Source organism: Chenopodium album, chromosome 3 (assembly GCF_948465745.1).
Source record: "Chenopodium album chromosome 3, dcCheAlbu1.1, whole genome shotgun sequence".
Classification (NCBI taxonomy): domain Eukaryota; kingdom Viridiplantae; phylum Streptophyta; class Magnoliopsida; order Caryophyllales; family Amaranthaceae; genus Chenopodium; species Chenopodium album.
Window position 1 is genome coordinate 858,295 of NC_137836.1, and position 17,334 is coordinate 875,628.

General features: G+C 35.0%; 3 protein-coding genes and 1 non-coding gene across 5 annotated transcripts; 2 read left to right on the forward strand and 2 right to left on the reverse strand.

Moving 5' to 3' along the window:
- Window positions 1-1,207: 1,207 nt before the first annotated feature.
- On the reverse strand, window positions 1,208-6,196 carry LOC145623605 (uncharacterized). The gene is made up of 6 exons (XM_081676495.1): window positions 6,038-6,196; window positions 5,797-5,848; window positions 2,810-5,186; window positions 2,384-2,704; window positions 2,198-2,297; window positions 1,208-2,104 (listed from the first exon to the last, which is right to left on the reverse strand). The coding sequence occupies exons 3-6, from the start codon at window positions 5,173-5,175 to the stop codon at window positions 1,400-1,402; spliced, it is 3,492 nt and encodes a 1,163-aa protein (XP_081532621.1). The 5' UTR covers window positions 5,176-5,186; window positions 5,797-5,848; window positions 6,038-6,196; the 3' UTR covers window positions 1,208-1,399.
- A 197-nt stretch (window positions 6,197-6,393) lies between these two features.
- Window positions 6,394-11,777, forward strand: LOC145623622 (uncharacterized). Of its 2 annotated transcripts, XM_081676496.1 has the most exons (8): window positions 6,394-6,451; window positions 6,789-7,616; window positions 9,064-9,144; window positions 9,590-9,664; window positions 10,138-10,182; window positions 10,266-10,355; window positions 10,763-10,864; window positions 11,411-11,777. In XM_081676496.1, exons 2-8 carry the CDS (start codon window positions 6,894-6,896, stop codon window positions 11,591-11,593), a joined length of 1,299 nt encoding a protein of 432 aa, XP_081532622.1. In that variant the 5' UTR covers window positions 6,394-6,451; window positions 6,789-6,893; the 3' UTR covers window positions 11,594-11,777. The 2 variants fall into 2 exon arrangements, with proteins under 2 accessions (XP_081532622.1, XP_081532623.1); XM_081676497.1 differs by lacking the exon at window positions 11,411-11,777 and having other exon boundaries at window positions 10,266-10,330.
- Window positions 11,778-11,850: 73 nt separating this feature from the next.
- TRNAI-AAU (transfer RNA isoleucine (anticodon AAU)) lies at window positions 11,851-11,924 on the reverse strand. Its single transcript has one exon. It is a non-coding gene; the product is annotated as a tRNA-Ile (tRNA).
- Window positions 11,925-11,935: 11 nt separating this feature from the next.
- On the forward strand, window positions 11,936-13,391 carry LOC145609775 (uncharacterized). The gene is made up of 3 exons (XM_081665234.1): window positions 11,936-12,750; window positions 12,857-12,934; window positions 13,030-13,391. The coding sequence occupies exons 1-3, from the start codon at window positions 12,292-12,294 to the stop codon at window positions 13,258-13,260; spliced, it is 768 nt and encodes a 255-aa protein (XP_081521360.1). The 5' UTR covers window positions 11,936-12,291; the 3' UTR covers window positions 13,261-13,391.
- The last annotated feature ends 3,943 nt before the right edge of the window (window positions 13,392-17,334 follow it).

Sequence of the window (17,334 nt, forward strand, 5' to 3'; positions counted from 1 at the left end):
CAAAAACTCATAATGCAGCTGCTGAACATGTTAAAGGGCTACAGTAATTCTGAAGAAAGAACCAAGAATATCAAAATTAGCCTATATTTCATAAGAGCTGATATATTAGATAAGTACTTCTATTGGTCAAAATGCAGCAGCAACTACACAATAAGATTGTCTTGTGAAGACTGAAGAGCATGAGCTGCAAAGGCCATTACATCTAAACAAGCGCTACACAACAAAGCTAATGGGAACCATAACAACAAAAGAGTCCCCTACTTCCAATTCAACAATAGCCTAATTTTAAAAGGTAATACCGAATTCGATCTCAATAGACTTCCTATGGTCGAACAGTTTCTAGTCAGCAGGAACTGAAAAGTAAACAGGGACCTCATTCTCAGATGCAGGGATAACAACCAAAATTATGCAGGGCTTGCTTTTCTTTGGAGGAAGTGGACAGAAGTCAATCCTAATTTACCAACCAAAGTAAATCATAAATCAAAAGTATCATAATCAAATTTTAAAGACCAGCCACCACAAAATTACCCAGCAAAAGCAATAAATTTTCCAACCAAAATCATCTAATGATCCTAATTTAACCTTAGATTTGTCTCCCTAAATTCCCGATGGCACCAAATCAAGATCAATCAAATCAAACCAAAGAAACCCAAAACAGAATTAAACACAGGTAATCAAGGAATCAAACTTAGGAATAGAATTTCAAATGAAAAAAAAATCGAGAGGAGCAGATTCAAAGTATTCACAAGGACATATCATGGTTTTGGAACATCTGGAAAGAAACGTGCAAAAATTAGCAGAAACTATAAAGAACAGATGAGTGATTACAATACTAAAAATAAAGACTCTGGGCATGATATACAGAATTACAGATATTACATAGAATATGTCAAACAAAAAGTATTAATATGATGAAGGGATAATTCTTTTGATACATGCAACATCTCAGAACCCAAAACCATCGCTGCTAAAAATTACGGAGTAGAAGGGAAAAACAAACCTGGGGTCCACCTTGGGATAGCAGGTCTTCAACTCACTTCACCTCTTTTTAAGACAGTATCTTTTCCAAAGTAGAGACTCAAGGGGCAGCTTTCCGTTGAAACAGAAACTTTTCTGCATTGTCCCATGTTGGAATTTTCTGAACCTTTACAGTCATTTAATCAAGAAATAGTTCACATGAAAGGGACAAAACTAGGACACAATGGACTCAACTTTGTCCAATACAAGTTCTGCATCCTACTAATTTCTCTCGTCATTTTAAAACAGCATGAGACACAGTGAAGAAACAAGGTTTTCAAGATCATTAATCATGCCAACATACAAAAAAATCAATACATCCTATTTCAAGATCACTAATCATGTCAAAATACAAATTAAGTAATCCAAATCAACACTAAATTCAACAAAACAAATCAGACTCATCATCCTCATCATCATCATCAGCAGCACCGCTGTCATCACTTGAATCACAACTAGACTCGTCGTCATCAGCCTCTTCTTCAGCATCCACTAGCATTCCCTCAACACCATCATCCTCGTCTTGCGAAATACCTTCTTCACCATTATATTCAGGAATCTCATCTGGAGCACATAGAGCTGGTGGAACCTCAATAGTTGCCTCCTGAAAAATGTCTGAGTCAACCTGAGCATCAATCACTGACTTCGCCTTTGTCTTAAACACAGCCCACCATTGAGCACAATCCTTCTTAAGGCTGGGATAAGGTGCAAAGTACACTTGCCTTACTTGGTATGGCAACACAAAAGGATTACAGTTTGGGTTTTTCTTCACATGGTTGACCTCAACAAGCTTGTACTGCTCATGAATATTAATATCCTCCATCCAACTGCACTTGAACAATATTGTCTTATACACTCCAAGATTTCCGGTGTAAACAAGTTCAATCACATCATCCAAAATGCCGAACTCTGATCCATCTTGATGGGACACACAAACTCCATAATTCATGGTCGACTTGTGTTTGCCATACTCATATGTTTGAAAACTGAAACCATTAACAGAAAATTGACTCCATGTCTGAGCTTGTTTGCATGGACCCATCGCCAAAGCACGCATCACATCACTGGTTGTCATTGATCGAAGTACCTAATTTGAAATAGCCAATCAATGGTAACGAATGTGAATACATATAAATTAAAATTATAATAACAATTCAAGAATATTTTGAACTTCACTCACCTGTGACTTGAACCACTCAGAAAACTCAGCTTCGCATTTTTCCCAAACGTCCTCCAATACTACACCCGGTCGAGTACGAACAATGTGCTCCTCAAACCTCCTATATAATTCCAAATTTATCACGTCGTAGTAAGTCTCTGAAAGGCCATATAGATCTCAAACAATGATATGTATTTAGGTACTTACTTCTCGTAGTCACCTAAGATGCCACAGTTTGCTAACACATACATATGTGCATGTTGATACTCAACGTTTTCCAAGAAACGACGACTGCCTTCATTAGGTGCATGACCATAAACCTTAAACAATTCTGGGACATCTTTTTCTTGCAAGTGTCTTTCAACTTTTGAATTCACATTCTTTCCTAAGTCCTGTGCTTTTGTGTCCACTTCTGACTGAAAGTAATGTGAACAAAAGTTTGCAATCTCCTCGTTTAAGTAAGCATTGCATATTGAACTTTTGACACGAGCCTTGTTTCCGACCTTGCGTTTCAGATGGTTAAAAAACCTAGCAAAAAGGTAAATAGTGCCTGAGAAATTTAATGGACCACTTTGAATATGGAAACTAGAATGTAAGGACATTTTAACAATTTAAAACTGAAGTTCCTATTACCTTTCAAATGGGTACATCCACCGATATTGTACAGGACCACCCATCTTGGCCTCGTATGGCAAATGCAACGGTAAGTGTTCCATAGAGTCAAAAAATGCAGGGGGAAAAATCACTTCAAGCTTGCAAAGGATCTCAGCAATGTTGTGTTCCAAGCGCTCCATGTCACTCACTTTGATGGTAGAGGAACACAGGTCTCGAAAGAATTGACTGATCTCTGTAATTGGTTTCCAAACATGCTCTGGGAGCAATTCCTTCAAAGCGACCGGAAGTAGCCTCTCCATAAAGACATGGCAATCATGACTTTTCATGCCGCGAAGCTTACAAGTCTGTAGATCAACAAATCTGGTCAAGTTTGAAGCATATCCATCTGGAAATCGCAGATTTTGAACCCACTCGCACAACGCCTTCTTTTGTGCCTTGTCAAGTGTAAAAGGTGCTTTTGGCATGCTTTCTTTACCTCTGTCATCTACCGTGAGCTCTAGTTGTGTTCGTTTGCAAACACGTGCCATGTCTTTTCTAGCAGCCACCGTGTCCGAGGTATGTTTTTTCACATCCATCACAGTGTTAATCAATTGATTAAAAAAGTTTTTTTCAATGTGCATAACATCTAGGTTGTGACGAATTAGCAAATTCTTCCAGTACGGAAGCTCCCAAAGTATGCTTTGTTTAAACCAACCCTTTTTTGCCTTTTTTATCCTTTTAAGAGCTTCCGGCCCATCAATAGCTTTTGGCATGTCCTTCACACAACGCCACAACTCTTCTCCGGACATGATGTGCGGAGGGGAGTGCTTTTCAACTCTATTCTTACAAAATGCTATTTTATTGTTTCGAAAGGGGTGGTTAGGAGAGAGAAATTGACGATGACAGTCAAACCAAGAAACTTTGCCTCCATGGTCAAGCCAAAAGGCTTTGCTTTTGTCCAAACAGTATGGACATGCCTTTTTCCCCAAAGTAGACCATCCAGATAGTATTCCAAAATCACTAATGGTCCATAAGATGGCTGCCCGGAGATTAAAATTTTGTTTCCTTGAGATGTCATAAGTAGTGGCGCCATTCTCCCACAACTGTTTCAGCTCTTCAACTAGCGGTTGCATGTACACATCTAAGTTTCTTTTCAATTTTTTCGAACCAGGTACAAGCAAAGAAAGGAACATGAAAGGCTTTTTCATACACAATGACGGAGGCAAGTTGTATGGGGTTAGAGTGACAGGCACATATTGCCCTCCAAATTTACCATGTGGTGCAAATCCATTGGTGCACATACCAAGTCGAACATTACGAGGCTCGGAGGCGAAATCAGGAAAAGATCTATCCAAGTGCTTCCAAGATTCACTGTCCCTAGGATGAACCATTTGGTTTTGGACTCGGGGTTTCTTGGCATGCCATGTCATGTCCTTTGAAATGCTCTTAGTTGCAAACAACCTTTGCAACCTTGGTGTGATTGGAAAATATATTAAAACTTTTGAGGGAACCAAGGCACCCTTAGAAGTCTTCTTGTATCTATCACTATCACACAATCTACATTTGTCTAAGTGGGCATCACCTCTCCAAAAAAGCATACAACCCTTAGGGCATGCATGTATCTCCTCATGAGGAAGTTCCAACCCCTTAATAACTTTCTTTGTTTCGAGGAAAGTCCTACCTATGTTGTTGCTGTCCGGAATCGCTTCACTTAGCGATGAAGCAAATCCATCAACACACTTGTGTGGCAAGTTGTATTCACATTTCAGTCTTGTTATTTTAGATGCCATCTCCAACACAGACATGGTACTCCCATCATAAAGTGGTTGCTCTGCTGCCTTCACAAGGTCAAAAAACTGCTTTGCTTCCACATTTGGCTCTTCTTCCACGACACTTGAGTTTCCTTTAGCCAACAGTTCCTGGTTATTCTTATTAACATTAACAACCAGTTTCTGAGAAGAAGAATTCCCAACCTGTTTTTGAGAAGAAGAATTCCCAACCAGTTTCATAGTAGAAGAATTCCCAACCAGGTTCTGAGAAGAAGAATTCACAACCAGGTTCTGAGAAGAAGAATTCCCAACCAGTTTCTGACAAGAAGAATTCCCAACCATTTTCTGACAAGAAGAATTCCCCTGGTCTAGATCTGAAAAACCTTCCCCATGGCAATACCAATCATAGTAGTTAGGAATAAATCCCTTCTTGTGTAAGTGATCTTTGACTGTCTTCGGATCGTAGATACGTAAGTTCTTACATTTAGAACAAGGGCATCTAACTTCATCTATGTTTGAGCCCTCAGGATTTTGTCTGCAATGCTCCATGAAGTCTTCAACCCCTTTCAAGAATCCGGGCTTAAGATTACGCCCACTCAGCCTATCATACATCCAGCTGCGCTCCCTCCGTTTCATGATAACAAATTCTACGCATCACACAAACGATGTCATAAAACACTGTGTGACCGCACTTAAGGAATTCATGTAAGAAATAAACCCAACTAAAGTGACTCTGTGTTTAAGTAATGATATTACACCACTTGTGGCATTGTGGCAACACAGTGAGAGTAATCTGATTATATAATCAGGCTTATTGGGTGAGCAGGAATGAATAACAAATTTAAAATCTAGCATATATAAAACCATTCAATGCAATTACTATTGACTCAAGATGCTCCTACAACGAGTTAAATGTTTCCCATACATTACTATTCAACACAGAATTAAAATACAACTTAATACAATACTACATAATTAACACCCACGTAATTGCAAAACTTAGTCTACTAACACAACTTAGTATAATAACACACATTGTATCTAACACTTAGAATAAATATTAACACAACCTAACCAATTCAAAAGTATAACATAACTTAATTTGTCAACAAACAACCAAATTTTAACACACTACTCCATAACATAAACAAGTAGGAAAAAATCAATTACACAACTACCATGAACATACAAATTACTGCATTTCACATTTCATTGAACAAAATCTGAAAAAATAAAATAAAATTGGAGATTACTTACCTCTAATTAACCTGGATTATTGGCTCCAACCAAGAAATATAATTGCAAAAATCTACCAAAAAAAAAAAGGGTTAGTGAGTTTGGAAAATGCTTGATACAAAAAACTCGAAAAACAGTTGAATTACTACATTAGAAAATCAAAAAATATAGGGTTAGGGTTTAAAAAAATTTGGGTAAATTTACTTAAAAAAAAAAAAAAAAATAATTAAAAATTGTATAGAAAAAGATAAGGATTACATACCATGAGTGAAGAAGGACAGAATCCGGCGGATGAAGACGGCGGAGACGGCGGTTTGGACGGCGACGGCGGTGAATATCTACTTTCTCTCTCCTATCAATTCTTCCCTTTCATTTTTTTTTTTTTTCAGAAGTAAAGTTTGGCTACTGAAGAATTTGCTGAGTCAGTAATTTTTAGTCGCATTTCAGCGATAGTTTCAAAACTGTCGTAAAATCGGTCGTTATTATTTCTGAAAATTAAAAATAAATTGAAAATGCAAAACTTATTAAGCCGTCGCTAATAAGTTTTACCGACGGGACTTTATCAGTCGGTAAAATCCGTTGCTTTTTTTTTTTTTTTTTTTTTTTTTTTTTTGCTGTAAATATACTTTGTCTTCCATCAATTACTTTTGCAACGCTGCAACATTCACTGACTTCGGTATTTTCTCTCTCCTCCCTAATCTCCTATACCTCAATATAAGTTCATTAACCATATTAATTTCCAATTTGTTTTTGGAGTTTATAATTACTCGATTAATATTGTAATGTCCCTTTTTTAATTTATGTATAAGTATACTATTATTGCAATGGTTTTCCAAATTGATGGTTATATAATACAAATTGATGTTAGTTTTGTGTTGTTAGTGGGATTTGATTTCAATTTCATGTATTCTGTGACAATTTATTTTTTCATACTGTAATTGGTACTTTAATTTTTTAGTATAAGTTTGTTCAATTATTGAATGTTTGCTCCTTTGCTTCTTGTTGTTGGCCAGGATTGAGGGTTCAACATGGAGTTGAATTGAAATTGTAAGTCAAAGTTAAAGAATTTTGCATTATATTTCAACTTCCATCTTCACATATTGTCCTGAAGTTTAGTCATGTGTGACTGTGTTCAGTCAGCTGCTATTATAGCAAACCGATTTAGCGGCATTCGATTTCAAATATTAGGTCAAGCTCAATGTGGATGGAATAGCAAGCCAGTGTTTTTGGCACCAGAAATATTAACTGGGTACAAAGATTGTTCTGTTATTAATAAACTGTCAAACAGAAAATGCAGGAGACATGAGAAGGTTATTATGGATAGAAGAGTTGTGACAAATTTGGGTGTGTTTGGTTTAAATGCATTTGATTCTGGTTCTGACTTGAGGCTGAAAGAGGGAGGGGATGAGGATTTTGAATTGGGTTTGCGAAATGGTGAAGAAAAGCTTAAAGACTTAGATTTGTTTGGTGAAGATGAAGCTTCTGATAATATGGGGAATTATGATAGCTTGAACAGTGAGAAAAATCAGAATAGTGAGCTTGGGCAGTTGAATTTCGACGAACTTTTACAGGAGGAAGGTGAAGGGAGAGTTTCTAAAGCTGCAGATTTAATGTCTATTAAAGATGATGGGAAGAATGAGGATTTGGAGTTGAGATTTGACCAATTTGAGGAGCTTCAACAGTCCAACTCAAAGCCAAAACACAAGCTAGAGAGGAAGGTGGAATCTAGGAGTAGAAAGCAGTTGGCAAAGAGATCAAGCATTCTTGCAAAGCAAGTGATAGGGATTGAATCCGCTTGCAGTTTGGGATTTGTTTCACAGCTGTGGGTTGACACTGCAACTGTATGCTCATACTATCCTTTACCTCATGTATTTTAAATCTGAGTACATTCTCCATTTATATATTCAGTATAACTTACATGCACCTTTTGCTTTCTTGAAAGATTGATTAGTATCATCTTGCTGCGAAGATTCGCAAGAACTGTCTCTATTATGCACATTCTTCAATTAAATTGCATTACTTGTGTCAGCTGTGTCACATAAACACTTATTTGATACCTCAAATGGATACTTAGGTTAGATTTGATCCATGAAATATGCAGTAAGAGAGATCATTGGAAGACTGCAAAGAATGTGAGTAACTTAGAATTAACAACAATACATCATAATTTCTTAAATATGCAGTGTGTTTGGCTTTGGTTGAAGAGTTTTGGTGAGGGGAGAGTGAGGAGTTCATTACTCTATATTCACTTGTTTGGATGAAGAGTTGATGGAGGGAAGAGGATTAGAGAGATCTATTTTCTTTCCCGGTCTAATTAATTAAATTTTTCTAATGTTTTTAGCAGGAAAATGCAAGTCCCCTCTTTCTCCCCTCCCATCCCTTTTCCTTCCCTCTCTTCCCCTCACCTCCTCTTCCAGCCTTCTCTCTTTGATTGTTAACCAAAAACTTTCTTAGTAAAGCTAAACTAGCACTTTCCATTCTCATAGTGTCAGTCATGGTTCTTTTTTTTTTTTTACACTACACAATTAGTGGTTAAGCCTCATTAGTGGTTCTCTTTGCACTTTGGTCTGTTCTTTGACTAGTATTTTGCAAGGAATCAATATTTAGGGGAGGGTATGTTAGGAGGGATTTTCTATGAATAGGCCTCATTAGAAAGAAGAAGGATATGTTGAATATTGTGTGGTTTGGGAGAGTGAGCCTCTCGAAAGCTCATATTTAGAGAGAATCCACCTCTTGAAAATGGAATTATCATCCAATTTATTGTAATTCTCATCTTATCAATATAATCATCTTCTTATTAATTTTCTGCCATTGTTAGAGCTGTTAGCTATGTCAGTTCCTAGCATATTTTTTCCTCCAGAGATTTCATGCTCGATGACTGTTATCTTTAAAATGTTGGTCGTTGATACTTAAATAATATTGAATAAGGTGCTTGTTTAAATTTCAGGTTTTTTCTTTATAAGGAAGTGGTGCGGTACAAGTCAATAAGATATGATGAATTTATCATCTTAAGCTAAATGACCAAGCAATTATTTGTTTAGCATATAAGTATACTCTGTTTGTTTTATTGACTATGGATTTTATCAATGGGGTGCCACTCCTGTATCTTGACTTTGTGTATGAATCGAAAGTCTGAATTCAGTTCTAGCAGATTTTATTCGGTATTTCTGTGACTAAATACACAAATTTTCTTTTTTTTTTTTTTTTTTTTTTTTTTTGTTTTTTGTTTTATGACATGTACTTTGGCCTGTTATAATCCCCTTTGCTCTTGTTGCTTATGTTTTTCAGTGGGCAGTAATGGAGGTTGAAGTCAGGCCAAACTTGCTTTCTTCAGAATCAGTAAAATTTCTTCTTGAAGATATTAAAAAGGTATATAGCTTTACTCTTTTGTAAGTTTTGGCTTTAATATGTCTAGCTAAAATAGCATACAAATTTGAACAATTCAGCTGCCTATTGTTGCATGCACCTATACCACCATAACAGTTCTCTTTTTTCGTCTGCCCACTTCAGATTGTGTAATTTATTCACGTTTATAGCTGGACTTATGCTTGGATCATGATCGTGGTTTTGGTTTATTGTTACATTGGTGGGAGACAAATTGTGTGGCTGACCACAAGTATTGTCATGCTGAATAGACTTCAATTATGTCTCCCTTGTTATGAGATTCACCTATTTCACCCACAGGCCATTTTGTACCATGTTTATGACATTAATGGAAGTAATTGTTGAAGCAACACAAGTAATACTTTTTTTTATTAATTGTAATAGTAATTGTGCTCTTGTCATTTAAGTATGAATTTTTAAATGTCTACAGGTTGGTGATGTGGTGCTTGTACAGGAGGAAAACTATATACAAAATGAATTTAGTACAGTTGGACTGGAAACCTTGGTATGTTCTGTGATTTCTCTTCCAACTACATTTGAAGTGTAAACTAGCTGGTAATTATAGTAAAAAAGGTAGATGCGGCTGACAAACAATGATGTTATGGTCAAAAACATGCCCTGCAATACATGGAAGTGTGGTCATATAAAAAGCTGCTCCTAAATTCATGAACTCACACATTGAGTACATGTGGTGGATAGATTAGAGCTAAAGTGACTAATTTATTGTTAACTTGTGGGGTTCATACACAGTATTTGTAGGAATATACCATTTACTCTTCATAAAAAACTTTGCTGTGAGAATACTGCTTGCTAATACAATATTACGGCAAAATAACTTTTTGCAGAATATAAGTTTGATCTGTTGCATAAATATATTTGTGTGATTTGGTAGGACTGTGGGAGGTTTGTTACTTATACATTTGAATTCTTGTAATATTCGTATCCAGTTATGAGATCTGACTTTTGCCTTTCTGTTAGGTAGGGTACAGTGTTGTAACACCTAGACAAAGAAATTTGGGAAAGGTGAGTGTGTCTGATCCATGCTTGATTTAGAGGACAAATTTACTCATGATTCAATTGCAATTAATTTCTGCTCATTCTTGTAGGTTCGTGGCTACACTTTCAACATCAACTCTGGTACTGTGGAGTCTCTTGAGCTCGATGCATTCGGGTATTCAGTTATTCCTTCAAGTCTGGTAGGTCATTTGTGCTTCTATAGTCATAGTTTGAACTTGCACACCATTGGTTAGTATAGGCTTAATTGGAACTTGACAAATCCGGCTTTGATTATTAGACAAGGCCTACCACACTTATGAACATGCACTTCAATAATGAAGAGACAAAAAAGCTGACAAACCCCTTGAATATCATTTTATGGGTGACAATGACTTTTTATGACATATGGTTGATCAATTATCATCTCTTCCTTTCATTGATTTGCATAAAGGTTTCCATTTTTGAGCGAGAGTGAGGGACCACATTTAATGTCTACCATTTATTATGTAAAATGGAACTTTCATAAGCTTTTGTTATGATTTTCTTATATAAATCAAATATAGTCTATCCTATTTAATGTGTTATTGACTCATCTTGATGATTTCAGGTAAGTACTTATGCCTTGTTCAGTGATGATGTACTTGAGGTAGTCTCAGATCTCATCATAGTGCATGAAGCAGCAGTCTCACGCATCCAAAGGTTGACCAAGGTAATGACTCTTTGAGTTTTTCTTAATGCAATGAACAAAATTATAATCATTCATTTGAGGAGTTGGTAACGTTATTCAGATCACTGCATTGCCTCAACTTTTAGGCTCATGTCCAACATATTAGGGTTCAAGGCTGTGATATGTCTTGCCTAGGATTCAGGTTCAATTCGCCGTCCATTATTTTAGGCTGTGAAGCGGCAAATTAGCAATGCTCATTGATAATTGGCTAGTTGTTTTGATGGAGAAAATTACTGCAGCAAACTTTATTCAAACCTTTAGGATTTTTTATTACTCCTCCCGCCCCTTTTTCTTTCTAGGGATGATAGAGAATGCTCCCTATCTGTTCCAGAACACTCTACAGTACTAATGCTAATAAGTAATATCAGTAAATCACATGTGCATAAACAAAAGACGCTATAGTTTAGAATTGAAGGAATAATTTCCCTGGAAAGCTCTTCCTAAACTTTTAAACTGCGATCAAAAGTGAATATGCATAGTTTTTACACATCCATGTTGGTTGAATATCTTATCTTGTTCGCTTGCCAGGGATTGTTAGGCACGAAGATCGCTGAGACATCAAGCATTAATCTCAAAAACCGTGACATGGAATTAGATTCTACACAATCTGTTAAAGATCGTAAGCCAAGAAGGAAACCAAGTAAGCGAAAATTCTATCCAGGAACTAGGGATCTGGACAATGACTTTGATCTCCCTATGGATTACATGTAGTAAATACTACAGTAAATGTTAATTTTTTTTTAAAAAAAAAATATATACTCCTCCTACCCTCCCTTTGTAATTAATTTCATATACTCCATAAGTTTGTAAAATTTCGTTCTCACTACCTAATTTATTTGAACAAAATTATGTATTCAATAGTGAAATAAAATCAATTTAATTTCTTTTCTTTGAAGTATTTGGTCTACAAATAAGATTGTAATTCAATTTTTTTGGTTTTTTACACAACTTTGAAACTAAATTAAAAATGGCCTATGCAGGTCTCGAACCTGCGACCTTCGCGTTATTAGCACGACGCTCTAACCAGCTGAGCTAATAGGCCTTGATGTTGAGATACTCTAGTGCAACTTAATACAGTAAATCAAATCACAAATTGTTCAGATTCTCTCATTTCTAAAAACTGTACAGTACAAAATTCTGATACTCCTTAATAATGTGTTTTTTGTCGTAACATTGGGACACTAATTATCGTTTCACGGAAAAGACATACATTTGCACCTAATCCCCTAATAGCCGTTACCCGCCCCTCTCAATTCAAATTCAAATTAGCAATCATACTTTATTTTTATACATTAAAATAATCATATATAAATTGTCTATCAAAATTTTCATAATCACCACCTTCATTTCTTTGACCATCATCTCCTCACTCCTTACACACATCCTTTCTCTCCTGTCTTCCATTCTCGATGCTCGCCGCCGAGCCCCCCTCCGCATCTCCCCACTTCCGCCACCCAAAACCCGGTAGCCGAAAACCTTTACAACCCAAAAACAGCATTGTCATCAACAACAATCACTATGATCCTTCTCCAAAACAAAAATCAAACCCACCAAAAACAAATCAACTTTTCATCCCAACATTATCACCCATTATCATCGTCAATGATTCTAATAAGGAGAACTGGGATCCGACCATCCCTCTCATTGAATCCATGGATGCTTCCTTAGCTGATGAGCTGACCGCGGTCAAGCAGAAGCTAGAACGACTCAAGTTTGAGAAAGATAAGACTGATAAAATGCTTCAAGAGCGAGACCGTATTCTTGAGATTCAAATGACTGAGCTTAATCACCGTGGAGAGTTTCAGAAGGAGCTCGAAATCGAAGTCGATCGACTTTATCGATTGAAGCATCTCAAGCTCGCTTGCACGGTATGTAATTAACTTATGCAAATTAATACAACCCCAGATAATTTAAATATTGCTGGATTTATTTTTTAAATTTTGCTGATTATTAAATTGAATTGAATCGAAGCAGAGGATGTCTCCAATTCGGTCATTGAGGGAAAAAGAAATGGAGAAGAAGAACAAGGATTCACAACCTGAGCTCACTATTGTAAGTGTTGTTTCATTCTTGTATACATTTGGTTATTGACATTTTATTTATTTTGAGACTGATTGATTTTGTAAAATTATTTATGAATTTTATAGAGTGAATCGTCTGAGAAATCAGGGGAAAATAAGGAGGAAATGGTGGATGAAAACAGCACTTCAGAGAGTCCAGCCCCGAGTTTTTCGAGCTCGAAATCATCCACATCAATTACTTCCACATCCAATTCCAATTCTAATTCCAATTCCAAGTCGACAGCGAGTTCAAAATTGTTGCCAATTCGGTTAAGGTTGGGGTTGGGATTGGAAAGTGCATTGGATGATGATAAGTAACAATGTATAAAGAAATGGAGGAAAACACATACAAGTAGTATATTTTCAACCATGGTTGATTGATTGATTGATATAAGATAATGTTCCAATTGCTAATTAATTTTCAGGCAAACGTATGTAATGTCTTGTTATATATGCTGCAATTTATGGTGATATCAATTTGCTCTTTAAGATTATGTTTGATTTGTTATGTGTAGTTGTTCGTGTACACAGGCAACTTGTTTTCCTGTTATTTATGCTATCATTCTTAATAGCCTTTAGGCAGAAGACTACGTACTAGTGGTAGTACTCGAACTTGTGACCTCCTAGCCATAACCGTACATAGGAGATTAACATCTAGACCAAGGCACCAAGCAATCAAGCATGCATGTTCCTGTAGCAACAAGCCAACAAGTACCTCAGCTAATAAAAGGGTGGGTCAGTGGATGTAGTGGGGAAGTCACAGTAGTGCATTTAGTGTCTGGCTGATACCTCGTTAATAAATAAAAAAATTATTCCCTATAATATATACTACTGCCGTTTCTTTTTAGGAAGTTTTTTTTAGTTGACACGTATTCCTTTTTAGGAAGTTTTTTTAGTTGACACGTTTTATTTTGGGGTAAATTTTTTACCTTGCATTTACAAGCTACCCCACTTGCTTTTTATTCTCTCTCACTATCACTCTCTCTCTGTCCTCTTTCACTCTCTCTCCTCTCTCACTCTCTCTTCTCTCCTTAATAGGCGGAGGAACTAAATAAAAACGGAGGAAGTATATGTTTCACAAAGATATACTTGTATGGAGTAATTTACAGTCTTTGACACTTCATGAACAAAACATTGACACTCTTCTCTGCCTTTAATATTCTTGTTGTGCCAAATCAGCCAATAGGATATGGATTCATAATTTTGCTGGTATTGTATTCATGAAATCAAATACTAGAAGTAAATATCAAGTTTAAAATAGGATTGCAAAAAGTTATTTTACATTAGAAACTTGTAGGCAACAACATAAAACCATACGAAATATCTTTTAGTAACATTCCTAAGCATATTCGTCTCGCTTTTAATTTAAGGGAATAAGGCAACTAATGTTGGAAGATTTCCCTAAAAATTGTTGAATTGTAAATTAATTCCCGATTTGCGTTGGTTTAAAAACTTATTCCCACAATATTGTCCACGTAGGTTTGGTAGATTTTTTTTTTTTTTTTTTTTTTTTTTTTTTTTTTTTGCAAAGAACCGCTAACGGTGATAGCGGTTCTATACTTATAAAACCGCTAATGTCGTTAGCGGGTTCTTGTATTAGGCTCTTGTATAAGAAAACTTCACAAGTTAAACTTAATATAAAAACCGCTAACAATGTTAGCGGTTTTATAATAACTATAAAACCGCTATCACCGTTAGCGGTTCTTTGTAAATAAAAAAAATAACACCAAACCTTTTTCCAATCCTACGTGGACAATATTATGGGAATAAGTTTTTAAACCGACGCAAATAGGGAATTAATTTACAATTCAACAATTTTTATGGAAATCGTTCAACTAATGTTCTTTTCATCCAATTAATAAGTATCAAGTAACTTATCTTATAAAGCCTAAAGTTATATTATTACAATTTTATTATTAGTTTTTATCTTATCTTATATAAACACATTTGAACGTATGTACATTATCTTATAATTACGTTTTCCCCTCAATGAAAAATCTTATAATTACGTTAACTTATTAATCGGAAAGAAGTCCATACAAGGTGAAGAGATTAAATAGAAAGATTAAACTCAAATCACAAAATAATTAAGTGAAGGTTAGATTTGTTCAAACTAGTAGAATTAATTTGGTGAAGAGATTAAATTTTTGTTCACAAAACTCAATCAAATATTCACCTAATCAAATCTAAAACGTGTCCAAATATATTTTAAATGGTAACGTGACCTCAAAAGGTATAATTCAAAATTAAAAGGAGTATTAATTCAAAATAATACTAAAATCATCCATCCTACAAAAAAAAAAAAATAGTGGTATATATACGCAATGTAGTCATTGTTCTTCTACAAGCTTCTTAGTTGCATATTTGGGAGATTTAAAGATTGATTTTTTAAGCCACATAAACCGCAACAAAGAACGATAATACAAAATAAAAAAAGGCATAATAACAAAGAAACAGGCTAAGGTTGTGATTGTTGCGCATAATTTAAATCACATCAGGCGAGCCGCAACCAAAAGCTTTCGGCACTACAAATCAAACTTGTTTTATGCGTCTGCCATTTTGCTACTTTGCTTATAATGTTAGTGAATGAAAAAGACTCTCTTTTTTTCTTTGTTATTGGGGAAGTAGTGGACTAGTGGGAATGTGGGATTGCCTTCATCAATCTTCTACATAACTTGTAAAGGAGGCCACATATATAATGGTAACAAGATGATCATGTATGCTTTTACTAGAACTACATGCACACGTAAAATTCATATATATATATATATATATATATATATATATATATATATATATATATATATATATATATATATATATATATATATATATATATATATATGACATCTCGTATTATATTTATTTATTTATTTATTTATTTTGGTGTTTAGAGAGCCACAAGCCCGTAACTCACAAGGGTAGGGGTGAGAATTGATCATAGGATCACTTGGGATAATGAGGGAAGCTCAAACCACTTGAACTATCTTTCACTCTCACATCTCGTATTATATTAACATTGTCTTAAAATTAAAACAAAATTGCATTATGTATGGGGTTATTTAACTATTCTAGGCTATTTACTTGTTTTATGTGTGGATATCAAACTATTAAAGATTTGGTTGGCTTAAATAATAGAGATATTAATTAGTAGCCAACATCTTTTTAATTTTGATTACTTTGTCTCATTTTTTGCTCTTTGCTCCTGTTAAATAAAAAAAGTGGATATATAAACAAATTCCATTATTTTATACTACTTTCATTTTTATAAATGATTGTAATTAACGCTCGCTGTTTGTTTTCTTCTGTTTAAAAAATTTGCTTGTGTTTTCTATTTTTAGTAAAAAAATTGCCTTGTTCAATTTGCTCTAATACCATGATAAACGGGCCTGGGCCGCACCCGACATAACTATTCACTTTATACAACCTAGGTAGTTTCACCTCAAAACCATATGACAATAAGGAGAGTAGCCCCTTAATCTTGTAAAGTGGACACAACTTTCTTATTTCTTCAATGTGGGATACACTTCCCAATACAAACTCTTACTTATAAACTAAACCAATGTGGGATAAACTAAACCAATGTGGGATAACACACCACTCACATGTGGGTAATCTCATGGGCTTAACGCTCCCCCTCACATGTGAATTGTCTATAATATTGGCTCAGATCACAACGCAACTTAACCTAGCTCTGATACCATGATAAACGGGTCTGGGCCACACCCAATACAACTATCCACTTTATACGACTTAGAAGATTCCACCTCAAAAGATTGAAATAAATCAGTTAGTGTATAACCTAGTACTAATGTATTCCAATAAAATAAATAATGTGAAATAGTTTTATTGGGAGTATAAAATATAATTATCTCCTTCATAAACATTGGTGGCAAACATGTAATGGAAGTTAGTTTTAATATAAAATCGCTAATGGAGGGCTTGTTTGGCATCATTTTTGGTTTTCAGTTTTCTGTTTTTTTGAAAACCAAAAACCAAAAACTGGAAACAAGAAAAAGGTGTTACCACTTTTCTGTTGTCAGTTTTCAAAATTATCAAGATTTTAATAAGTCTATATATTTTTTGATTCATTATGTGACATATATAATACACTTTTAAAAAACAAAAAACCAAAAAACAAAAAACCACAGCGATGCCAAACGAACCCGGAGTTAGCAGTTTTAATTTCCCAAATATTACGGAGTACTATTTTTCTTATTTGATCTAAACAAAACTTTTTCTTTTTCTTTTTTATCAGATAAAACTTTAAATAATAAGGTATTGAACATGGTGAATTAAACTTTTTTTTTTTTTTTTTTTTGAGGGATGGTGAATTAAACGTAGTATTATGACTAATCACACATTCACAGTTCTGCTTTTACACGTCAAACA

Bases quoted from the DNA above. Each gene is read 5' to 3' on its own strand.
- LOC145623622 (XM_081676496.1), top strand. From the start codon at position 6,894: ATGTGTGACTGTGTTCAGTCAGCTGCTATTATAGCAAACCGATTTAGC. The intron at 7,617-9,063 runs GTATGCTCATAC...TATGTTTTTCAG, and splicing joins TGTGGGTTGACACTGCAACT to TGGGCAGTAATGGAGGTTGA. The intron at 10,865-11,410 runs GTAATGACTCTT...TTCGCTTGCCAG, and splicing joins GCATCCAAAGGTTGACCAAG to GGATTGTTAGGCACGAAGAT.
- LOC145609775 (XM_081665234.1), top strand. From the start codon at position 12,292: ATGCTCGCCGCCGAGCCCCCCTCCGCATCTCCCCACTTCCGCCACCCA. The intron at 12,751-12,856 runs GTATGTAATTAA...GAATCGAAGCAG, and splicing joins ATCTCAAGCTCGCTTGCACG to AGGATGTCTCCAATTCGGTC. The intron at 12,935-13,029 runs GTAAGTGTTGTT...TGAATTTTATAG, and splicing joins CACAACCTGAGCTCACTATT to AGTGAATCGTCTGAGAAATC.
- LOC145623605 (XM_081676495.1), bottom strand. From the start codon at position 5,175: ATGAAACGGAGGGAGCGCAGCTGGATGTATGATAGGCTGAGTGGGCGT. The intron at 2,705-2,809 runs GTAATAGGAACT...CCTTTTTGCTAG, and splicing joins TGGATGTACCCATTTGAAAG to GTTTTTTAACCATCTGAAAC. The intron at 2,298-2,383 runs GTAAGTACCTAA...GGAATTATATAG, and splicing joins ATCTTAGGTGACTACGAGAA to GAGGTTTGAGGAGCACATTG.